Source organism: Colobus angolensis, unplaced genomic scaffold (genome assembly GCF_000951035.1).
Source record: "Colobus angolensis palliatus isolate OR3802 unplaced genomic scaffold, Cang.pa_1.0 Scaffold501, whole genome shotgun sequence".
Classification (NCBI taxonomy): domain Eukaryota; kingdom Metazoa; phylum Chordata; class Mammalia; order Primates; family Cercopithecidae; genus Colobus; species Colobus angolensis.
In genome coordinates, this window is record NW_012118500.1 from 580,770 (window position 1) to 606,527 (window position 25,758).

A 25,758-nucleotide genomic window follows, 5' to 3' on the forward strand; every position below is an offset into this window, starting at 1 on the left:
TTTAAATGGAAACCTGATGAAGTATGAGAGCAACCATATTGTTATTAGGGGGAAGAGGACTCAAGGTAAAGAGAACAACACGTGCAAAGGCCCTGAGGTGGGAGTGTTCTTGGAGTGTTAGTGAAACAGTAGGAAACTCACTGTGGCTGAGTAGAATGAACAAGGGGAAGATGGGTAGAAGATGAGGTTGGAGAGATTAGTAGATGCAGAGTGTACAAGGCCCTGAGCCCATAATAAGTTTTCTTTTGCTTTGAACAGCTTCCCCTTCCATCTGTAACTGTTGGGTGAGGTGGAATTAATTTTAATTTGTTCTACATGCTAACCAGTTGCCCCTCTGTTTACTGAATTATTATCTCTTCTCCATTGAGTTTGAAATGCCACTTAATTATATGTTTATGCATATTTATACGTATATGTTTGTCAGCTCTCTGTCATTGATTTTTCTTCTTGCACACATAGTATAACATTTTAATTACTGTACCTTTATACCAGGTCTTGGCAGACAGTGACCCATGGGCCAAATCCAGCCTACCACCTGGTTTTTATAAATGAAGCTTTATTGGAAAGCAGCCATATTTATGTATTGTTTATGGCTGCTTTTGAGCTACTATGGCAGTGTAGTTGCAACAGAGACTGTATGGGCCAGAAATCCGGAAATATTTACAATCTGGCCCTTCACACAGAGTTTACCGGGCTCTGCTTTATACTGTGTATTGATATCTGATAGGGCAAGTTCATCCTCATTCTTCTTTTTCAACAATTTCTTGGCAGGGCTAACATGTTTATTTCTCCAGATGAACTTTAGAGTCAGTCTGCCAAGCTTGCCTGACTTCCTTCTTTTCCTCACCTCTTTTTTGGGGAGGAGAACTGGGGAGCCAGCAGAATAGGAATTTTGATCTCATTAATTTGTGGTTTAGTGAAGGGAGAAGAGATTGCTTTACATTGGGTCTTTCTATTCCAGAAATATCTTTCTATGTGAATATCTTTCAGTAAACTTTTATTGTTCATTTTGAACAATAAAATCGTACATATTGGAGTTTATTCCTATACGTATTATTGCTTTTTGTTGCCATTATAATTGAGATCTTGTCCCAGTTATATTTTACAAGTGACTATGGTATAAAGGGAAGTTTTTGCTTTTTATCGATTTAAATTCTGTTTCTAACCCTCTTATGAGAGTAAACTATTAGGACTGTTAATTTTTGTTTCTTTCAATTGACAGTCATTGTCTGAACTTATCAATAATTGTTTTATTAATGTTTATGTCTCTGCCTATATTGTGGAGTTCTCTTACCTAGAGTAGTTTGGGGGAATGGACTTTGACACTCTCAGTGGCATTCTTTTTTTTCTTTTGTGTAGGTCACAGCAAATGGTAGTTAAAACAAGCCAAAAAAAACAAAAAACAACCAGATAACCCAGACAAGTTTATGCCCAATCTGCAGTTGTTGGTAGTTTTAAGAAAGTCCAGAAGATAACGTAGACAAGCTATTTATCAAGCACGCTCTGCCTTTGCAGAGCTGATTGCTGCTTTTAATACAGACTATAGAGTTGCTGTGTCGCACAGGAGAGTCAGACTCAACATTGCGTTACTTTGGAGAGCCATTTGATCATGGAATGCAGTCAAAACCTAGCATTTATCCTTTGGAATTGAAATATGAGCAGAAGGAGATTTTTATGTATCAGTTAGTGCTTTCCAGAATACATTCTCGGTAAAGCATTTGATCTTTATCCTTAACATCTATGCCTTAAGGAGGTGAAATCTGCTTTAGATTTCAAGGTCTATTACTTGCCATGAGTATTGAACACATGAACTGTAAATCCAATGTGTGGTAACCTTTGTGAATCTATTTTTTAATGCTAATTTTGTCTTTTTCTTCTCCTGAATTTGTGTCTTCTTAACTTTTCCTTATGTTGATGAGACAAAAGAAAAATTATCCATGTTACTGGTTTCATTTTTTCCTTTTCCTTTTTGTTTTTTTGGTTGAAGTGATGATGGTGTGGTAGCAATAGGGATTGGATATAGAAATGGAGAATTGCCGACATATATTATGTATTTGTAAAATGAACCTGTTTACTCTTGTTGCCTTTAAGTAAAGTAAAACTTCATATGTGGAACCTGATTTTAAACATAATATCTGTATTTTTGTTCCTGTGTGTTGTGATTATCTGCAGTCAACATTATGAACATCAGTTGCTGGTATATAAGTAGCAGTGCCATTCTTGCATTACTATAAAGAAATACCTGAGACTGGGTAGTTTATAAAAGAAAAGAGGGCTGGGCGCGGTGGCTCAAGCCTGTAATCCCAGCACTTTGGGAGGCCGAGACGGGCGGATCACGAGGTCAGGAGATCGAGCCCATCCTGGCTAACACGGTGAAACCCTGTCTCTACTAAAAAAATACAAAAAACTAGCTGGGCGAGGTGGCAGGCGCCTGTAGTCCCAGCTACTCGGGAGGCTGAGGCAGGAGAATGGTGTGAACCAGGCAGGCGGAGCTTGCAGTGAGCTGAGGGGCGACAGAGCGAGACTCCGCCTCCAAAAAAAAAAAAAGAAAAGAGATTTAATTGACTCACAGTTGTGCAGGCTTTACAGGAAGTATGGTGCTGGCATCTGCTTGGCTTCCAGAGAGGCTTATAATCATGGAGGAAGGTGAATGGGGAGCAGGCACATCACATGGTGAAAGCAGGAGAGAGAGAGAGGGTGAGAGGAGGTCTGACACACTTTTAAATGACTGAACCCTGTGAGAACTCACTGACTGTCTCAAAGACAGCACTAAGCCATGAGGGATCCCCCCCCCATGATCCAAACATCTCTCACCAGGCCCCACCTCCAGCATTGAGAATTACAATTCAACATAAGACTTGGATGGAGATATATCCAAATTCTATCACCATCATAGGCTATAAAGATGTACCAGGCCACCTGCCTCAATTACAGAGGAAGCTCTGACCTTGGGATCATTGATGTGAGGCGAGAATCGGACTGAGGAAAAGTTAGAGACTATTTTAGACAGCTGTGTGGTATGGAGAATGGTGTAAGTAAATATAGTGGGAATTGATGTCTTTTATTGAGCACTTACTATGTTCCAGGTATTGTAATGGGTACCTGACATACCTAGGCATTGTAATAGGTGTCTGATAAATATTTTCAACCATACAACAACATTAGGAAGGAGAATTTTTTATTCTCATTTTACAGATGAGAAAATTGGGAATTAGGTTAAATTTGAACCAGCTGTTAAGACTCCAGACTCAGGTTGTGAAGCAAAGTGGATTTTTGACAGGAATAAAGTGGTTGTGTGTGTGTGTGCGTGCGCATGTGTGTGCACACATTTGAATTCTCTTGTGTGTAGGAAGGGCAGTGAGCAGAATATAGGGTTGGAAGGAAGGGTTTTGTGGAGTGGGGTGGTGAAGATGTTTGGAGTATGAGTTGGGCCCAGCCCACGAAAGTCCTGGAATTCCAGATTGAGGTTAACTTGTTTCTTGTCTTGTCTACTTCTTACATATTTATATAAAGGAGGGAGAAAGATACCACAGTTTTGGTTTATTTAGATTCTCTTATGGAAATTTTGGGAGTTGAATTAACAGCAGGGTGGTGAAATGACAAAAGCATAGCCTGGAGAGTTAGAAGAGACTTCATTGCTGGAATAGCTTTTAGCAAGCCCCTTTTTCTCTCCCCTCCCTTGTCCTCAGTGAAAAGAGAATGCAGAGCCTAAAGTTTTCTGTTTTTGCTTTTTGTCTTTTTGGTAGCCCAAGAGTTTAACTTCATATTTTAAGGTGATAATGGAATGTATCATTTGTCTTCCTATATTTAATCTGAGAGAGTACAAAAAAGGGGCTATGGCTTGGTAGTAGATCAGGTGGAGGTGCAAGAGTTGGATGTTCAAGCTCCTCAGCACCTCTTGCTGGTCCTGAGATGCCTCTTGCTGGCGAGAGGGTTGTTGCTTCTAGCTTCTACCCCTGTTCTTGTTTAGTAAATATAAATGTAAATAAATAAGTATACAATGCACATACTTTTCTAAACCTCTGTGCAGTTGTATTTAGATGAAAAATCCAGATTCTGAGCCACATTATGTCATCTTTTACCTTAAGCATGGCTAGGCTATTCGGATGCTAAGAAATTCATGCATATCTGTATTGGAGGACCATTTAGAGCTTGAGGCCCTGCTCTGGCTGTCTCTCAGCACAAAACACTGGTTTTTGGGACCATTCTAGTTGGCTATGACTGTGAACAGTGCACATGCACGTGTATGTATACAGGTATGGCCTGCTGTTCCTGACACCGCATGTGAATGTCAGAGGCTCTGCTTCTACCAACCCCTCTGCCCTGCAGACCTACTCAGAACTGGATGCCCAACAAGCTTTAGAAGAGAAAGTAAAGCTTTCTAACTGTGAACAGGGAAGTCAGCTTGCTTTCAGGGTTCAGAGTAGCAGCCCAGAGGATCCAGCCCACGCACAGACACCTGATGTTGTAGCACCTGCTCTTTGGGTCTGTTCTTTGGATCTGATACGTGTCCTAAATAAAATGTTTCAGTAAAGGGTGCTTTTTTTCTTTCTTTGCCTCAGAATGGTATAACTTGGAGGGTTACAATATCTTTTCATGGTCATTTTCATACTAACCTTTACTAATAGGAAAGAAGGAACTAGTGTAAATCCTGATATTTTATGAAAATACTTCCGGTGGTGCTTACATATGAAATTATTAATAAACTTTCAGCTTACATTTTTATTGCCTAATATGTATGCAAACATACTTTACTTGAAGTTGAGGATGCGTGTGGTGGCCCACACCTTTAATCCCAACATTTTGGGAGGCTGAGGCAGGAGAATCACTTGAACCCAGGAGTTCAAGACCAGCCTCGGAAACATAGAATGACCCTGTCTCTACAAGAAAAAAAAGAAAAGAAAAATTAGCCGTGCATGATGGTGCACACTAGTAGTCCCAGCTACCCTGCAGGCTCAGGCAGATCACTTGAGCCTGGGAGGTTGAGGCTGCAGTGAACCGTGATTGCACCACTGCACTTCAGCCTGGGCAACATAGTGAGATCCTCTCTCGAAAAAAAAAAAAAAGAAAGAAAAAGAAAAAAGAAATACTAATGAGATGCTTTTCTATCATTTTCTTGCCATGAGCTTACTTAATTATACCAGTAATTCTAGAGAAGAAAGGGGAAAGTGAACATTTCATTTGAGACTAATCTGTTTTTATGATTTGTTTAATATGGTAACATTGATGTCTTTCTATTAAGTTCAAGTTCACTGCTGACAGGATTTTACAACTACTGAAGTATTTTTTGTTTTACTTTAGAATTCACATGAAAATTTCATGAACTTTAACATTTGGTTGGGAATTTAACTTTGTTGTCAGACTATTTCTAGGAGGTAGGTCACTAATTGCATGTTTTTAAAACAATTTAGTGTCAAGTTAATTGAAATAGTATTTAATTATATCAAAACATTTGCTTGTTTTCTGAGTGTTTTTTTTTTTTTTTTTTTTTTTACGGTATTGGAAATAAATGAGGCTGACATTTTTCCTTTTTCTTTTCAAGATTTTCAGCTGAACTCTCATCTCTCAACACTGGCAAATATTCATAAGATCTACCACACCCTTAATAAGCTGGTAAGTCATTCTTTTAAAGACAAAATTACCAACTGTTTAAAGTAGTCATTTTGTATAAGAGTATTTGATAAAAATTTAGATTCTAGATACTAGGGTATCAGTTTATGAAAATGCTAACAGTGTGTGATTTCTTGATAATAACGAACATATTTCTTTCAGAACCTAACAGAAGACATTGGCCAAGACGATCACCAAACAGGTATCTGTAAATGCTAACACTACTTAATTTTAAATAACTTCTTAATATAAAATTAGGAAAGAGAAATACTAGCTATGAATGCGCTGTATTGTCATAATGTACTCCATTAACAAGTTGTTCCTTGGCTGAGGTTGTTTTTCAGGGAGTAATGAAGGCAGCCATGTTATAGCTTCTTCCCAGTAGGAAATCTCTTCTGGAAGCACTTTTTAATGCCTTTAAAGAGGCTTGGGATTTTCTTGAATAGTTGTTTCAAGATACCATTTTTTCTCTACTACAGTATTTTCATTTATACTAAAAAGGTGCTACAGTAATGCAGTTTGGAAGGTATTCCACAAATATTTGAGAAATTGAGCTGAAAAATTATTTAATGTGTATGTATGTATGTGTTTATAGTTACTGAGGATTTAGGAATTGGAAAATTGAAGCTTGATTAGTATAAGGTGTCCTCTTAAGTCTGTGGTTCTCAGAGTTTAACTGGCATTATAATCACCTGCGGGGAGGCCTTGTTTAAAGTACAGATGTTAGGTTCCACCCCAGAGTTTCTCATTCTGTAGACTTGGGGTGGGGCCCCAGAGTTTGCTCCTATGTGGTGCTGATGGAGCTGGTGTGGAGACCACAATTTGAGAACCACTTCTCTCAACTGTTAGTAGTCATAAAGTTCAGAAACTTGCATTTGATCTATAGTTACTAAACTCCCAGCAAAAATTATTAAAACACATTTTAAAGTGTTTGAAAATGGCCATAGTAATAGATGAATTGAAATTTGTCTTAGTCTGGGCTGCTGTAACAAAATACCTTGAACTGGGTAGTTTATAAACAATAGAACTTGATTGTTCATGGTTCTGGAGACCGGGAAGTTTAAAGTGAAGGCACCAGCAGATCCTGTGTCTGGTGAGGGTCTGTTCCTCACTGATGGTGCCTCTTGCTCACTGCATCTTAACATGGCAGAAGCGGCAGGCACCTTCCTCACACCTCTTTTGTAAGGCCACTAATTCCGTTTATGAGGGCTCTACCTTCCTGACCTAATTGCCTCCCACTCTGCCTCTTAATACTAAGAGACTGGGGGTTAGATTTCAGCATGTGAATTTTGGATGGGCAAAAACATTGAGGCCATAGCAGTGCTTGTTGGGGATTTTGAATAGCACAAAAGTAAATAGACTGAAAAGTGTCTTCTAATCCTATCACTATCTGCCAGCACACGGTTTAACATTGGTTCTTTCAGACGTTTTTTTCAAAGCAAAAACTCTTTATTTTTTAAGAAAAAGGTATGGTTTCTTATTTTCTATTCTTAGCATAAGTTTTAATTCTTTCCAGTGGAACCCAAACCTTCTGAACCTCTTTCAGTATCATCCAAAGCTTTGAACTTCTATTTCTGGGTAAATAATTTGTTCACAGATGAAGTGCAGTTCAATCACCTTTTTTGACTTCAGACTTTTCTTTACCAAAATTAAACAGTACAGCACCAACATTTCCTCTGTAATCTTCCTCTATGACACCACCTCCTACATCTATAAAGTGTTTTGCAGTGAAGCCAGTGTGGAGCTACTCTTCCACAACATCTGGAAGGAGGAGCTATCTAAATGTCTGTTCGCAAGAACTTTCTCCATAGGTGGTATTATATCATCATAGGCACTGTACAGGTCATAGCCTGCAGCCTGTGCAGGCCTTCAGGTCAGGCTGTGGTATGCTTGGAGAGTTGGGCAAGGCAGAGCTGCATGCTGACCTCCTCCACAGGCCAGAGAGCTTGCTGGGGGAAATGGCAGGTATCTCTTTAGAGAAGGGCATGGCAGTACAAGAAGGTAAGCGAAGGGGAGAGCCGTGGGAATGAGAGGGTACAGGATCCTTTCTCACATTTGTATGCATGCATATATGTTTATAGTAGTGGCTTTTTATTTAGCATCAGTGATATCACACTGTATATGTTATAGTGTGTTTTTCTTTTTCATTTAATGGTGCATTTTGGGGGCTGTTGAGATTTAGGACTGTCCCCACCTTCTCCTCTAAATTGGTTCAAAATCAATTGAAAATTAGGTGTAAGATGGAGACTGAAGTAACAGTGTTTTTTGAAAGCACAACTTAGATGTGCAGCAAGAATGCACAAGACTTTCAGCATTTCACCTGAATCACTGTCACAACTACATAAGCACAAGCCAGCACCCCTGCTGACCCTTCACACCCTGCATTATGACTTTCAGCTTGCTCCACTGGCAGGCAGATCTGAAAGGGAGTTCTAGGGGTTAGGCTCTTTGCTCATTCAGTCTCTCAGCACTTAGATCAGGTAGTACTCCTTCCAGGGGAAAGGAGTGAGACAGAGGGGCAGAGACTGTGCCAGGAGTGTTCTAGGAGTTCAGGGATACTAAGGGTCCCTTCACCTGATCCTTCCGTCTTGGCAAATATAGATCAACTCAAGGACAGTCAAAATCAATTTATTTAATAATTTTAAAAGCAGTATGTCCGCGTGGTTTTGAAAGAAGTATTGAAAAAATATAAAACAAAAAGTGAAGATTTCTGTCCCAGTTTATCACCCCTAGCTTCCATCCCCCACTAGTAGTCCACGTTTGACTTTCCAGAGGTAACTTAAGTTTCTTCTGTTTGTTAACTAAATGATGATGATGATGATGTATTTTTTCCTTAAATACAAGTGTATATTTATATTTGCCGCTTTGTCACTCAGTATGTCTTCGAGATCTTTTCATATTAACACATTTATAAAGTATCTGCTTTCTTTTTTAATGGCTGTGTAATTTTCCAATCAATGGATATTTTATAATATGTTCCTTCCTTCTGTTGATTTATGTACACGTACGTGTTTAAGTTTTAGCCACCGCCAGTAATGCAGGAATATAACTTCTGGACCAGTTTTAATAGTTACTTTTGAACTTTTGAATTAGATAATTATTGTTACTATAGTAATTTTGCATGTAAATATTTAACCCAAAGTGTGGCAGTTGAAATTCAGTTAAATGAAAGTATACTTGGACTCATGCCTCCACTTTTGCTTTGGTTACAGTGGATATGTCCAATACTGGGAGTACTTTTCATGGGATTCTTGGGTGTTGCTTCGCCAGCCAGAAAATTCTGTGGCTGGTGGCACCCTCTGCCTGAGTATTGCCTATATCTACTGGGCTCCTTCCACCCACTTGGCCAGGAAGGCTGCACTCAGCTCGCACTACTGGCCTGGATCCCACACCTGCCAAGTGCGAGTTAGGCATGGAGTGGCGAGCAGTGTGAGCGAGCGAGCACCCGGTCCAATCACTGCACACAGCCAGGAATGCTGGCTGCTGCAGTGGGGCAAGTAGCGCCAGGTGCCAGCACGGGCGCCAGTACCGGCACCAGCTCTGTGCGAGGCTGCAGCTGGACCAGATGTACTGCATGCACCTGCACCTGGACGAGGGGAACAAGGTGGCACCCAGAAGCTTGGAGACTCTAGGAACCACAGAACCCCAAAGAGGGTGTCACAGCCCTGGCTCAAGGAGCCCCTAGGTCTGAGCTCCCCAAAGGGCTGCAGCTCTTCTCTCTTCGCCGCCCACAATGTGGCAAGTGGCAAGGGGTGTGTTTCAGCCCTGTTTGTGTTACAGTTCTTTTAGTCCTGCCATTTGGTGGAACCTGAGTTCTTATCCCACATCCAGGAAGAATGAGGTATGCAGCCAACTAGAGGGTTAGCAAGGTGTAGAGGAGCTTCATCGAGTGGCAGAACAGTTCTCAGCAGACCCAAAGTGGGTAGCTCCTTTCTGCAGGCAGGTCATCCCGACATCTATGCAGCCCTCAGCGGAGAGGAGACCTGGAGTGAGTAGCTCCTATCTGCAGGCAGGTTGTCCTGTCCTCTGCCTGAGTCTGGCAGAGTCTGAGATTTTTAATGGGCTTCAGAGGGGAAAAAGCGTGTGCTGATTGGTCCATGGGCGGCCATGAGCTGACCTGGAAAAAGCACAAGAAGTTCTCACTCTAGTCCCTGGCACTGGCAGCCCAGCCTCCAGGCTTCAGGCCATTCCAGGCTTGAAGGTGAGGATTTACCAGAGACCCACCCCTTTCTGCCCAGAAGCCTGTCTGCTTCCTGCTGCCATCAGCCTGCCATCCATGGTGCACCTGGCGCTCAGGCTGTTTGTGCCAAGCGGCACCTGCAGGTCTGCGCCAAGCTTCTCTCAGCACCCGCCCAGCCTCCCCTTCATGCTTGTTGGTGCCCAAAGTTTGAAGGGGGCTGAGGCGGCAGGGGGCTGGTGTGTTAGTGCTGCCCCAAGCATGTGCACGCCTGGTTAGGTCACAACAGTGCCTGGGCTCAGCCTCAACTTTATTCTGATATTGGACAAGGCACCTGGAGTGGGGAGATGCCAGGAAGTAGAAGCAGTCGCTTCTGAGGCTGTGGGGGCAGGGAGCTTTCCCAGTCCCTGAGAGTGCAGGGATGCCTGGGTCTGCAGCCATGGTTGGGCGGCTGCAGCTGTGCCTGGGAGGGCGAGACTCCTGCCCCCACAGCTCAGAACAGGGTGGGGCTCCTGCCTGTTCCCAGCTCCGTGGAGTGTGCAGCACCTGCTGCTCCTCCTCCACTGCAGCCCACCTCATGGCAGTGATTGCTCCAGACGGCTGCTGCTGCCATCAGTATGACGTGCTGGTTTATTGCCTGGTACCTTGTAAGTGCCCAGTCAATGTCAGTTAGTGTTAGTAATTTCTTGGAGTAGTCAACTTCATTAACATTTCCCATCTGCTTATAGCATCACTTGTGATTCCTGTACCCAACAGGGTATACTTTAAAAACTGAGCAACATAAAATCTATGATGTTTAGAAATCTGAGAAAGTTGAGTCATTGTAGTACTTCTGTGAGTCTCTCGACCTAACAGTAGTCTGGGCAATGCTACTGTGTGCAGAAGAGCCAAACCTACGTCACAGAGGTTGGGTATCTTCCTGCTCTGTCTCCTCTCACGCCTTTCTTTTATGTGTCCCAGTCTTCATTCCACCAAAATGAAAAAGAGAGAATGAATTAGTGGCTACTTTTGGAGAAGGAGCACAAAATAGTAGTGAATTTTAAAAAGCCAATCAGGCTAGGTGCGGTGGCTCACGCCTGTTATCCCAGCACCTTGGGAGGCTGAGGCTGGTGGATCACGAGGTCAGGAGTCCAAGACCAGCCTGGCCAACATGGTGAAATCCCATCTCCACTAAAAATACAGAAATTAGCTGGGCATGGTGGTGCATGCCTGTAATCTCAGCTACTCGGGAGGCTGAGGCAGGAGAATTGCTTGCACCTGGATCCGGGGGGCCGAGGTTGCAGTGAGCTGAGCTCACGCCCCTGCACGCCAGCCTAGGCTACAGAGAGAGACTCCATCTCAAATAAAAAATAATAAGTAATAAATAAATAAATGAGTAAGGATGATGATGGATGTCAGAAGTATTTAAAGAGAGGAAAAAATTCTTTTGTCTTTAGCAGTTCAATGATCTGTTCAAGAAAATGAAATAAAAATATTAGGTACTGGTAAGATCGTAAGAGGCAATCTATTTATCAACTTAAATAACTGTATCTTTGTGACATTGGTCAATGAAAAGTGAGGTGAAATAGCTATATAAAAAGTACTGAAGTGGCAGAATGAACTCTGTAAAATGTTAGTAAATGAAACAAGGCTATGATACAATCAGCTCACTAAAATGAAACATGAGACAGTGAGATTTTTGTATTGGCACATCTATTTGTATTAAGTTTGGAGAAGTAAAAAATATTCTCTAATTTTGTAGACCTCTTGTATTCTTTTTTACTTGAGGACCACGGAGCAGAAAGATTTAAAAAAAAAAAAAAAAAAAGGAAGTGAAGCACATATTTAGGCACTATTCGTTAAGAAAATGTGCTACGTAATTAAATTATTATGAAAATAGCAAGCTGGATAGATGATAAAGGGCCTTTAGTCTGAACCAGATGAACTCAAGTTGCCCTTTAGAATGAACTTTCTGTCATAAGTACTAGGATAGACCTGTTGAAAAAATGTTGGCAGTATTTCTGATTAATGTGGGAAGAAAAGCTATATTCATTGACTGATTTATTTGAAATCAGGTGGGGTCCATTAAAAAATATTTAATTTGTTCTCTTGAAACACTGAACCCAAAAGAAATGAACCTGAACTTAAACAGTAATCTTTGGGCAAAAATTGCACACAATTTTGATTGCTTTCCTAAGTGTCATGTAACACCAAAACATTAAGAAAGAGCTTCTAATGATAGGAGGATTGATTTCAGATTCACTAAAACATCAGCCTTAATGTCTTGCTTCTACCTCTAATGCCAGATGTTTGTACCTAAGTAGGTACTTTAAAATGCTTAAAATAGCTCATTTTCCGAAGCAGATAAATATTCCATAACATTCTTGTTTATGTTATTTGTATATTTTTTGTAGCTTAAAGATAAACTTGTAAAGTCAAGTAATGCAAAGATACAAGTTCTGAGTCAGTGAAGTCTAAATTTAATGATACAAATAAATACAAATTTGTAGAAATTATTTCTATTTAAGTATTTTTAATCATAAAAACATCACAGAGTTATTTTAAGAAGCAAACATTCATTGAATATGTCTTTTAAAAAATCCTATCTGCTAAGAAACTTAAAGTTCGTGACACATGGGGAATAAATATGAAATGATGGTGTTTTATTTACTCATAGGTGTTTTAAGTCTCTGGAAATGTACTTTTTTTTTTTTTCCTTTAGCAGAATCTGATTTATACATGTTTTAGGAGCATTTATTCAACAAATATTTATTGAGAGTCTACCATATGACTCAGTAATGGATGTATCTTATTATTACTGTAATAAGATACTGTATTAGCTGCTGAGTGTGCACAAGTGAACCAAGCAGGACTCCGCAAAGCAGTATGTGCCATTGTACGTACACTCGAGAAATCCTAGTTGTTGCTCTTGCTTAGTTGGGATCCCTGCAACTATTAGGGGAGCAGATTTGGGGCAAACAGACTTGAATTGGGTGTTTTCTGTATATTTTGTTGATTTAGTTCAATTTGGCAAATTACTATTTTAAGTAAAGTTGTTTTCCCAAGCATTAAAAAGTTGCTTTTTTTGTAGCCTCAATGGGTTCCAGGGAAACTCTACCTTGACCAGCTGTGCTGTGTGGTCCTCAGTCAATTCCCTTCCCTTTTCTGGGTCTGAGTTTGCCTCATCTTCCTTGTCAGCCAGCTGTCTAAGAGTCAGCGAGTCAGTGCCTGAACTTAGATGACTGTTGGGGCAGGTGGATAGACACGGTTTCTTTGTGAAAAAATGACCCCTTAACTGTCACTTGCTTATGCTAATGATTAGAGTGGAGAGATTTACAAAAAAAAAAAAAAAAGTCATGCCTCTTAGGAGATAAAAAATTTAATAAATGACAGATCACTTGCTCATCAGGGATGATTTGGATCTCAAAGATGAGTAAGTTTTCCACAGACACAAGAAAAAAGTATTTGTGAAACTTTTAATAGAAAGCATTTATCAATAAGAAAGAAACATAAGAGAAAGCTGAAAATGTTAGTTAACTTATGATGTTTGTGTATTTACCAAAAACATGCTAATCTTGACAAGTAGGATTCAGTGGAAACCAAACGTTGTACCAGTGTGTGTCTAGGAAGAAGCAGGTGGTAGAGGAGCTAATGAATGAACTTTTATTGGTGAATATTGGTGTAGACATTATTTTAAACAGTGTTCCTCTTCTTAAGCATTGAGGAGACAAATGCATTTTCTTCTGTGTTCTGCACATGTGGAAGGGGAGGGATTACTGATAGACCAGAAGCTGGGAACCAAACCATGACTGCTACTGGAAGAAAATGTCTTTTCTTCCCACATATACCACTAAGGAGGGAGACGCCAGCCTTGAGGATCAGGACAGACTCTTCATTTCTGGGCAGTATAACACGCTTTACAGCTGAGCAGGGCATGTTTTTCATTCTGCAAGCTCTGCCCTAGGGCATTAATAGATATGAATAAATCTTTGTTTTTGTATGTTGGCAATCTGCAGAAGCTTGGGTCACTGCAATTCTTTGGACCTTTTAGTATGATTTAGTGGTGTTTGTGAACGGGGCAACATTTTACAGGGAAGATGAGTGGGGTGTGTGGGGTGGTGGGCAGCACTCTCCCTGACTCTTTCTTTTCCAGTTCTCGTCGCAGGTGTGGGAAGAGAGATATGGGAGTGCCTAGTGTCTCTGAAGAGCCCTCTACTCTTATCCTTGGAAGGAAAGAGCCTGGTTGGGTCCCCAGGAATGTTGACTGAGGGTCATCTGTTTAGACCTGAACTGGTTTTGTGCTGAAGGAGCAGGCAGGATCCTTGAGCCTGGGCACTGTCCAAGACTGGGGTCTGGGAAGGACCTTCATCTGAGCTAGAATCACAGTTTATAATGGAAAAGGTGCTTTGGACTGTTATGTTGCTGAAGCATGTCACCCCAGGAACTTAGCACAGTGATAGAAACCCAGATATGAACTGGGATTTGGATTTCAGCTCTGATCATTGCTCTTAGCAGGGTTGTGACTGTTGGCTGTTGACAGCTCTCTCTGCCTTCAGACCAGGTATCTGGAAAGAGCTGTTCACATTCACTGTGTCCACTTCCTCACCTCACTTCTCTCCGCAGCCCGTTGCAATCTGGCCTGCACTCCCGCCAATCCATGGACACTGTACTTGATTGCTAAATCTCATGTGTGCCTTCACTCCTTAGCTGAGTTGACCTCTGTGCTGCAGTTGGACACTCCCTTCTCAAAGCACGCTCTCCTCCTTTGGCTTCCAGGACATGACACTCTCCTGGATTTCCTCCCTGCCTAGGTTTTACCTTCTTTTCCCAGGGCTCTGTCCTTAGTTCTCTGCTTCTCAGTTTCCACTTTTATGGCCTCATAGAAGTGGCAGCATATGGTGGCTGAGAGCTTGGGCTTTGCTGCTAGGCTGCTTGGATTCATACCTTGGCTTTACGTGCTGCTTTCCAGCTGTCACTTAATCTGTCTCTGCTTTGATTTCCCTGTTTGTTAAAATATGTTACATGCTGGTGAATCGTGTCCTGAGAGTTCAGTGAATGCTGAAGGCCGCCATGAGATCAGTGCGCATGCCTCCTTCCACGGTGCTGCTCGGAACCAATTGCTTTATTTCAGCAACACCTGAACACAGCACTTGGCACCTAAACACTTACTGAATGGATATTTTTTTCCTTCATAAAAATCCTGAGACGTAGCTATATAACAATTCTCATTCTTCAAATGGTGAATGAGAGACCCCAGGTAGGTTAGTGACTGATAGAACCCCATAGATAAAGAACTGGAACTCACTCATTGACTGCAGATCATTCAGTCCCCAGCACCCTTCATGCTCTCTTGTCCTCATCACTCCCTGAGACCCGTGGGCCTTCAGCCAAGGGCTTGTGCAAGGAAGAAAGGCATGGGATTCAGAATTCACCACTTCTCACTCCTAAGACCTCAGGAGGTCACTCGAATGCCTAAGCCTTAGTTTTCCCTGTCTGTTAAGTAGAAATAATTATCTTTGCCCTGCCTGTCATTCATGATTATTGTAGGAAGCAAATGACATAATATATTTGAGGGCACTTGTACCAAGATGAGGTATTTTAATCATCTTATAGTTGTCTTGTAATTTATAATTTAAGACAGCCTGAAGCAAGAGCTTTGCCATTTACCTAACCCTCCTCCGCCTCCGTAAGTGTTCAGTGGCTATTATTATCTGTTATTACATTTTAATATCAGACAGTTACCAAATGCAAGTTATGTTTCCTTACTGAAAACCCTGACTGAACATGGCAAAATCTTCAAGCGGCAGAAATAAACAAAATTGTTGTGGACATTTTGCTGAAGGTCATGTCAGACTTCTGCCTAAAAAACTCCAAATCATGTGTTTTTTAAAATCAGGTATCTCTTGAAGATTAAGAGTACTGGGACTGTTGTGCCTACATGTATTTTAGAGTCAGGGTTACTCGTTGAGCTGACCTTGTTTCATGAAGTGTGTACATGAGATACCTCTGTAGTTCGTTTTGAGAGAACATTGACATAGGAGAAACAGAAAGGTTAAATGACTTAAATTAGTATTTTTAGAGAGTAAATTGAAATTATAATAACTTCTATTTCTGGTGTGATTTGGGTTGGTGGACGTATTAACTTATTTGTGTCATCACTAGGTTTATTTCTTGACCATAACATTTTTTTTCAAAAAGGAACTGAAAGCCCATCTTTTCTTTAACATCTAAATTCTTTACAATACAAGCTGTGGAAGTGTTTAATTTAGCAATACTGTTCTTTGGAAGTGCGAAGTTAGGATGTGGCATACCTTAATTTTGTGCTCTTTGAATTTGTTTTCTAGGAAGTCTGCGGTCTTGCAGTTCTTCAGACTGCTTTAATAAAGTGATGCCACCAAGGAAAAAGAGAAGACCTGCCTCTGGAGATGATTTATCTGCCAAGAAAAGTAGACATGATAGGTATGATGTAGACACAGTAGATCAGAATCAGTGATACATATGTCGAAGATGCACATTTTGACCTAATTTAGTGTGGGTCTTCTAAGTGTGCAAATGTCAGGTGGAATATTGTTTTGGCTTTGCCAGTCGATTTTTCAAAATATAATTATTTGATCACGTTTATTTTGTGTTTTAGTTTAAAAACAAAAAAACAAATTCGGTAATTTGAATTCTTAGAAGTTAAAATTTTATCTTAATCCATTGATCGCCCAAAACTGGTGCAGAGTTGATTTCTTTCCTTTTAAAGCCTTACTGTCTGTGCCTGCTGAGGACCACAGAATTGGTCTCTTGTTCTTTAAACGGGTCTCACTCATTCACTTCAACCACAGAGCTGGAGAGATCTGCCTGTACTTAATGGTCTATGCCTGTCCAGAATATAAGCTAAGCTGAGGTTTATGCTCACATGGATGAGAATTTGATAGAACCGTGAAAAACAAGACTCTTTAAATTGCTTCTCTTTCAGATAAGTGAACTTGCTAATTTTGGTAACTCCAAGGGCGTGTTAGATTCTTTTATTTCAAACATCTTTATTGTTTCACCCTAAATCTAGTAAGTAGTTTTTTCTTCCTTGTTTTAGAAACAATGAACGAACATCATTATCTAGTCTTTTCTACCTTTCTCCATCTTTCACCATTCTGGCTTTGTGGGTCACATCACTAATGGGCCTGAATTTCCACATCTGTTAATCCAGGGAATTTAAGTGGGATTTTTCTGTTTCTTTTGTGCTGTGATTCTTTGTATACTACAACTCAGAGGAATAAGAAAGACTCTGAAAATCTAAAAATAATGTCACTGTTTATATCTCAAATGAAGAGAAAATATTATCTAAATTATAAAATAAAATATTATCAGTTAACTTAATAAAAATCACTAAACTGTGCACTTAAAATGGATGAACTTTATGGTATGTAAATAAAGTTGTTCATAAAAGAAAGGGCAAGAATGAAATTCAGAAACTGCAACTATACTGTCAGTTTCAAATCTGGCTTTATCATACTATATTTTATTAGACTATGGTGTTGTTGTGCACACCATCACTACAAACCAGTTATAGAACATTTCCATTATACCGGTAAGATCCCTAATCCCCATTCAGTCACTCCCAGCCCCAGACAACCACTAATTTACTTTGTCTCGACAGATTTCCTTTTTATGGATATGGTCTTTGCGTCTCGCTTCTTTCACTAAGCAGGATGTTTTTGAGATTCTTGCTTGAAATAACATATATCAGTATTTCATTCCTTTTATTTGCTGAATGGTATTCCATTGTATGCTCTTGGTTCTTTTTTATGTATTTTTCAATAATTAATATAGCGTCTCCAAGTTATTGACCAGTTACAGGCTTCAAGCTGAAATAGGAATGTCTGGGCCCAGAATTAGAACATATCTCTTTGAACACTTGGCCGGTATCCACTTTTGTTTCCAGGTGGTATGGCTACCTTTTATAGAAACCAGAACTGCTGGTTTGCAGTTTCAGTAACTTAACACCTTATTATAACCATGTTGTTTTTTTGGTGTTAAAACCCAGAAACTAATCAGAGGTATATACTGATAATCAGGTGAGTGTCTAGATCATGAATCAGTGGTCAATAAAAGAGAATTATACAGTTGACTGTTGCACAATACAAGTTTAAACTGCACGGGTCTACTTATGTGGATTTTTTTCAGCCGAACAGAGATAGAAAATATACCACTGAGGGATGTGAAACCCTACCTGTATGGAGCACTGACTTTTGGTATACACAGGTCTTGCAGGGCTGACTGGGGGACTTGAGTATGTGCAGATTTGGGTATAGGTGGGGGTCCTGGAACCAGTCCCCTGCATATACTGGGGAATTAATGAATATTATTTTCATATTCTTACATACTGTGTAAATAAAAACTGTATTTATAAATGCTTATATACACAACTAGGTAATTTATAAATAAGGGATACAAAAATGTATATACTTACAATTTTTATATCCAGATCATCATTTTAAACCTATTGCCTCCTCTTCCCTCTACACGTAGGGAGTATCACCTTCCTCAGCCCCTGGTTATTATGAGTATGTCATTTTTGTGGAAGGTCACACTTGCAACAGGAGGCTGCTGTGCTTCCTGATTCAGTTCTCCAGTTTATGCTGGGCTGTCCACAAGGCTAGAATTTGAAGAAAAAGGCAGAAGCTGGATTCTCTATACTTCTGTCTCCTGAGGTTTCTAAGGTTATACTGATCAAGAAACCACCCAAGGGACGTTGTCTTTGTCAGCCTTACATCAAAGTTTATTTTTTTCCTGGAAGCTTGGACATGATTTGATATTTCTTTTTATTTGCTTAGTGTTCTCTTGAGTTGTCTTATATTGAGAGATTCTTCCTTAGACTGCGTTCTGTGCCCAGCCTAACTTGTAAGACACAGAAGTCAGACATGAGTTGTAGGCTTATTAATTGCAGAAAACACCTTAGACATTTCTTGCCATATCTCACCATTATTTTGTAGTTAGTTCTGGCTGGTGAGGTAGAAGGGAGTATATCAAATACCTGTTCTGTTCAGTTCTTACTGATTATTTCTTAATCAGAGAAAAACTTGTATTAAGTGCTTACCACTTCTATATTAGGAGTGACTGTGTTTAAACACTGTAGTTAAAAGCTGAAGCCTGCAAATGCAGGAAATAAAATGTTTAAAGTATACTTAAAATACTGACTGAATAGATGTCTGGTTTGGGTAAAAGAATATAAATTATCTGCTACTTAAAAGAACTCAGTATCTTTAAATAACTTAAAACTGCTTTTTCAATTTCTAGCATGTATAGAAAATATGATTCAACTAGAATAAAGACTGAAGAAGAAGCCTTTTCAAGTAAAAGGTGCTTAGAATGGTTCTATGAATATGCAGGTAAGTAATCATTTGTATCATCTAAGACTGATCCTTTTGACAATAAGGAGTACCTTAGAGGTGATTAAAGAATTTAAAAATGTATACATTTCAAATTGTGTGTGTGTGTGTGTCCCTGTTAGAGGGAGAGAGGGACATAGCTTTAACAAATCACCAAATGGCCTATTTTTATAGCTAGCAGCTAAGCCAAATAATTCAGAACACTAGAAAGGAACTGAAAACGTGAAATGACTTGGGAGAAATACTTTGGATGGCTAGGAAAACTATTTAGAATGCTGATAATGGGTGATTATTGGTCAAAGCACCTATGTTAAAATAAGCGTTGCTGCTTTGAACCCCTAGAGCAGTGAAATTTCTTTATATTAAGTGTTTCTATTTGGAAAGATCATTTGGCAGAAAACATTTGTTTTGTCACTTAAAATGTCTTAAATTTAGTCTTTCTTTTTACAACTTACTATAATTGGTTGGGTAATATAATGTTGCAACCTGGGGCTTATTTGTTATTGTGACTTTGTATGGTGTAAAAAAGAAAAAGAAAAAATTTTCAAACAAGCTCAAGCTGAAGACTCTTTCACCTTTCTTCTTTTTCACCTTATTTCAGGTTCTTTTATAACTTACCAACTGGCTATTCCAGCAACCTTCAAACCAATTTTCCTGTCATCAATCTCTTCTCCAGACAGCCTGCCATGTGCCACTGTTGTCTTATTTTTTTAAAACTAAGCTGAGCAGATCATACATGCATTCCTTAACAACCCCAACCGCTCCCCTCCAACCCCAACCCTATCTCCTGGCCAAAAAAATCCCTGCTATCTGCAGGATAAAAGACAGTGAACTCCCTGTGCTTTTGCCTGAAGTGATTTTCTCCACTTTTCTATCTGACATGCTCTATACATCTTTTAAACCCTTAATTAACTTAGTAGCCTTTTCTGTACTTCCACAGGATAGTGTTTATAACTTTTTTTGGTTCCCTTTTATTGGTATCAAAATGAGGAACCCCCTGTAGCCTGATCTGGCTATTTTTCTCCTCTTCCCACCCAACTCTTTTTGTGATAAGAGTCTTACCCCTGTTGTCCACAGAGATTGGTCTAGGTGACTGGCACATAACCCAGACCAGGACAGTCAGACAAATCTTCCCAGGGGTTTTCAGACTGAAGCTGGGAGGAGCATGTCTTTCTCTTCTGGTGGAGGACTTGAGAGGCTACAGTTCCGATTCTTGTAGTTCTTCTTTGGACTTCTGTGAGCTACCCCAACATCTTTCTAATGAGTTCTCCGTCATTCCTTTATCAACTTTGATCTGGATTTTGTTCGCGAGGCATGAACACTAGTGCAAACACGTAGATGCTTTTAGCATTTGTCTGTTTTCATGTTTACAGACAAATTAAACATGAATTTGTTTGATTCATTGAACCCGAATCTCTTGGAAACCTTTAGAATTTCTAGTAAAAGTGATTGACGGCTGGGTGCGGTGGCTCATGTCTGAAATCCCAGCACTTTGGGAGGCGAAGGCAGAAGGATTGCCTGAGTTCAGGAGTTCGAGACCAGCCTGGGCAACACGGTGAAACCCCGTCTCTACTAAAATACAAAAAAACTTGTTGGGCGTGGTGACATGCACCTGTAATCCCTGCTACTCAGGAGGCTTAGGCAGGAGAATCATGTGAACCTGGGAGGCAGAGGTTGCAGTGAGCCGAGATTGTACCACTGCACTCCAGCCTGGGCGACAGAGCAAGACTTTGTCTCCAAAAAACAAAAATAATTGACACTTTGCCAGGTATTCTGTATATTTACAGGTTCTGAATGAATGAAGAGCATTCTCATATTCTTATCACATTGATTATAAAGATCTCTTGCTTTCCTATATTGATTCACATTTATTGTTATGAAAATGTTTTATAAGAAGGAAATTTTAAACAAAGAAAAAGTACACTTAATCCCATCACCATAGCGTAGTTATTCTGATCTTTTGATGTACCTTCCTTTATAAGCAAACAGATTTTTTCATAATAGAAGCTAAGAAAGTAGCAAGGGATGACTTTTCTTCTTGTTTGTCTTTCTCTGACTGCAGAAAGGTGACATTTTGGACATAAAGATTAAGCTACATTATTTAGGTTCCTTGAAATCCCTGCTAAGTCGTTCATTTTAACTCATCCCTTCAAGAAATTTGTGTGGAGGTGACTATTCCTATTTTTAGCCACCCCTTTCTTTTTCCCCCTTTTGCTATAGCTTGTCCGTGGGGAAAATAACTGGCATTTGGAATAACTGAAAGCCCCATTGGCATGTGTTTTCATTTTGTGTATTCTCAACCACATGAACTGAAACTGTAGGTCAGTATTAGTCAAGAAAAATGAATTGGGAGAACAACCAGTGTGACTAACAAGGTGTGCTGTAGGATGAGTCTGTGGGAGCAGGCTGTGAGACCACAGGCCCCCTAGATACCAGCACAAAGAGGGCTTATAAGTGAACTTGAGCCATGTTCATTTTCCGTAGAAGAGAGCAGGCTGGTTTGGGCTGAGGATAAATGCTGACTCCTTGCCTTTCAATTTGGAGGACAGTGGAGTGGATGGGCAGCAGGGGCCTGGTGTGTGATTATTTCACATGGATGGACCTTCAGCTCTTTCCAGCATTCTCAATTCCACTTTGTAGCTTGCCCTCTGCTTTACATGGCTCCTGAGGCCTGAGCCCAGCTCCTCCAAGCTTATGTCTGGCCAGTTAACCCCAGTCGTCCACTGCATATTCTAGAATGCAGCTTCTTACTTTCTAAAATCTCCACCAGCTCAATTTCTGATCTCCAGAAATGTAATAAATAAACCGTCCTTCGCTGGGGGTTTCCCTCCTGTTCTCTGATTGTAGATTTACTCCCTTTTACACTTTGGTACTTTAGCTCTCTGTGACTTTAGAAAGGATCGGCTGGGAGGTTCAGGGGAAGTGTTTATTTAGACCTTGATCTGAACCATTTTGTTTCATTAGAGCGAAGACAACCAGGCTGGGCATGGGGGCTCACGCCTGTAATCCTAACACTGGGAGGTCAAGGCGGGTGGATCATGAGGTCAGGAGATCGAGACTATCCTGGCTAACATGGCGAAATCCCGTCTCTGCTAAAATTACAAAAAATTAGCCGGGCATGGTGGCATGTGCCTGAGGTGCCAGCTATTCGGGAAGCTGAGGCAGGAAAATCACTTGAACCCAGGAGGGAGAGGTTGCAGTGAGCCAAAATTGCGTCACTGCACTCCAGCCTGGGCAACAGAGCGAGACTCTGTCTCAAAAAAAAAAAAAGAATGAAGACAACCAGTTTACATAATTTATCTAATAACTTCCACTTTTTGAAATGTATCTAAGAATAATGAATTAAACCAAATACACAGGTGCCAACATTGGTTTTACAGTTATACCAAAGCTCACATACATAGGTCATAATAGTTCTACAAGTTCTGACTGTAGGCCCTTAGTCTATTTTGGATTAAGTTCTATAGCAGAATTGTTTGGTTTACCAGAAATAAAGTCAGTCATGGACAGTTGCAACAAATAATAAACTAGTCTGATAGCGAAGGAAGAGATGTTAAAAACTACCAAAGAGACCATGTGGGCCCCATTTGCCTCCGTGATGTGGCATGCTGTAATTATGGGGCCATCATGAAAAGGTCAAATACCTTTAGTTAGGGGTCCCTGCTTAAGATGGCAGGGAAAGTGGAAGGACCACTTCTTTCTGGATTATTGTGAATGTATCAGCCTTACCAGATGTACCTCCAGTATCTTGTCACCTAGGACATTTTATAGCTTATTATTTTAGATATAAGTTAAAAAGAAAAAAACTCAAACTTCACTTCTAACCTACTTTGTGTTAGCCAGTGGCATATTTGTTAGCTTGCTTGACAGAGGCAATTACCTTAATTCTACAGGTAAATTTAGTGTAAAATACAACTAGAATCCCAACAAATCATGTGATTACAACTAGATTTAAACGTGTACATGGGAAAGATGAGAAGAAAGGTGTTAGGGCTGGGCGCAGTTGGTCACACCTGTAATTCCAACACTTTGGAAGGCTGAGGTAGGAGGATCGTTTGAGCTAAGGAGTTTGTGACCAGCCTGGGCAATATAGTGAGACCCCATCTCTTAAAAAAAGTGTTAGATGACAGAGTTATTGGTAGCATTTAAATAATGTTGATTGGCAAACTGTATTTTAACCTATTGTGGATAAGATATTACTTTTGACAGTCATGCCATTGCAAATTATACTCTAAAATCTTGCTCTTCTAAAACACAGACATGTGTATATATAAGTAGTACAACAACACTGTATAAAATTGGGAAAAAAGAAAAAGCATGAATAACTTTTTGTTGAGGTCTGGGGTGCAGTCAGCAGAAGCACTGTGCTCAGAGTTCATTTTTCCATGTGGCAAACAGGCAAATAAGTAGAGAAACATTATCTTTATAGTGAACATTGACAGAAAGAGACGACGGTAGCAAAGTTGGAGGATGCACGAGGTGGAGGGGAAGCCGGGTAACACCCAAGCCCTGTACAGAGGCATGGCAAATGCAGGCGGCTTGCTAGGCTCAAGAATGTGTTACACAGGCCGGGCACGGTGGCTCACACCTGTAATCCCAGCACTTTGGGAAGCCAAGGTGGGCAGATCACGAGGTCAGGAGATCGAGACCATTCTGCCTAACACGGTGAAACCTCGTCTCTACTACTAAAAAATACAAAAAATTATCCGGACATGGTGGTGAGCGCCTGTAGTCCCAGCTACTCGGGGGGCTGAGGCAGGAGAATGGCATGAACCCAGGAGGCAGAGCTTGCAGAGAGCCGAGATTGCGCCACTACACTCCAGCCTTGGCGACCGAGCCAGACTCTGTCTCAAAAAAAAAAAAAAATAATAAGTTGTACAGAAAGAGCTTTTTTAAATCAGGAAGAATAGAAACCAAAGAGAATTTTCAAAGAATTACAAAGTAACTTGCCACCAGCTCTATGCAACTACTTCTCAATAAGCCGTATCAGTAGATACCAAAATGTATCTGTTGCTAGAAACAACACAAAATAGGAATAGATGAATATTTCCTTATCAGAATAATTGTTCTTTAATCTCACAGCCTAAATACTTTACAGTAGTAGAATGATGAAAAGAACTTTGATTCATATAAATAAACACACATATATACACTTACAATGGGATAACATAAAATGTATTAATATTAGCTAAGAAGAATGAAGTAGATGTATGGGTCCTGTCACAGGAAGATTACCAGACACAGTCAGTGAAGAAGGCAAGGTGTAGAGTTACAGGTACCTCACAAACCTATGTATAAATTTGAAAACTGCATTTTAGTATATATTTGCCCATATATAGCAAAAAGGTCCAGGAGGATACATGTCTATCTGGTAAAGAAAGGGAGAAGGCAACTTTCTTATTTAACTGTGTATTGTACTCTGTGTCTTCTCTATTTGAATATTTTATCATGTGAATGAATTGATGTGTCGTGTGTCTAATACATACATGAATGTGCACATGTGGATATATGCACTCTCAAACCAAAGAAAGCAGGCAATATATTGTATGATAAAATACTAAATGTCCTATATGAGTCAAGAATGAGATAAGAATGTCCACTCTCACTACTCTTATTTGCCATTGTTTTGGAAGCTACTAGCCACTGCTGTTAGACAAGAGAAAGGAGTGTAAATATTTGAAAGGAGGAGACAGAAATGATCATTGCAAATGAAATGATTAAATTACTTTACACTTGGAAGGCCAATGAGAATTGCTTGGGCAAACTTAGAACACTAAATAAATATGTATACATTCCATGCCTATACAATTCTATGAGATGGCTTATTTTGGGAAGTGTTGTTAAAGAAGCTCTTTAATAAATAGTTGTCTCTGCAGAGTAGGGAGGAGTTAGAGGGGGAAAACTTCACTTTTGGAACATCTTTATTTTTTATTTTCAAATGAAACTTTTTATCATGTTTATGTATTAATGTACAAAACTAAAATATTACTTGGTTTTCTTCTGATAATCAAGAAAACTAGGAATACAAAAACATATATATATAAATTTATATTTTTATATTTATGTTTATACATTTATATAAAAAGGGGATAAAAGGGGACAATATCCCAGAAAAAAGTAACAGATTTAAATATATGAAGCAAAACATTGTGTAGCAAAGTAGAACATTTGTGATTAAAAGGAAAATAATGGCAACGAGAGAAAAGTATTTGCTTTGGCCAGATTATGAGGAAGGGCCTGAGTTTGAACTTTAGGGAGAGCCAAGGATTCGAAGCAGAAAAATGACATAAGACTTTCCAGCAGGAGCTTCTTGTGACTTTAATGTTCCTCCTTTGTTAAGAACAGCCACAGTATACTTTGTGTTAGTAAAAGTCTTGTTACTTTGTATTGAAGTTACTCCTGTGCTTTGTCTCCCTTCATGGAGGGCAGGGACCATTTGTACCCTAGGCAACTACTGCAGTGCATAGCTCCAGGATGTGTCTAGTGAATGTTATGGTAATGAAATGGATACATTCTAAGATGGTGGATTCTGCTGGACTTGGTGACTTGCTAGATCTAGAGGATATGGGAGGATTGTAGAGCGATTCCTATATTCTGGTATTCAATCATTCATTTATTCAT

At 39.9% G+C, this 25,758-nt stretch overlaps 1 protein-coding gene and 1 pseudogene across 2 annotated transcripts in view; one reads left to right on the plus strand and one right to left on the minus strand.

Annotated features, from left to right (window-relative positions):
- The window catches only part of DCUN1D4 (DCN1, defective in cullin neddylation 1, domain containing 4), a 73,613-nt gene that overhangs the window by 15,346 nt on the left and 32,509 nt on the right, over nt 1-25,758 (plus strand). For both annotated transcript variants that reach the window (XM_011960050.1, XM_011960051.1), the window contains exons 2-5: nt 5,543-5,613; nt 5,773-5,812; nt 16,111-16,225; nt 19,046-19,137. In XM_011960050.1, coding sequence (XP_011815440.1) covers nt 5,543-5,613; nt 5,773-5,812; nt 16,111-16,225; nt 19,046-19,137 — 318 coding nt within the window. The remainder of the gene's footprint in view (nt 1-5,542; nt 5,614-5,772; nt 5,813-16,110; nt 16,226-19,045; nt 19,138-25,758) is intronic.
- On the minus strand, nt 7,113-7,597 carry LOC105524688 (annotated as a pseudogene).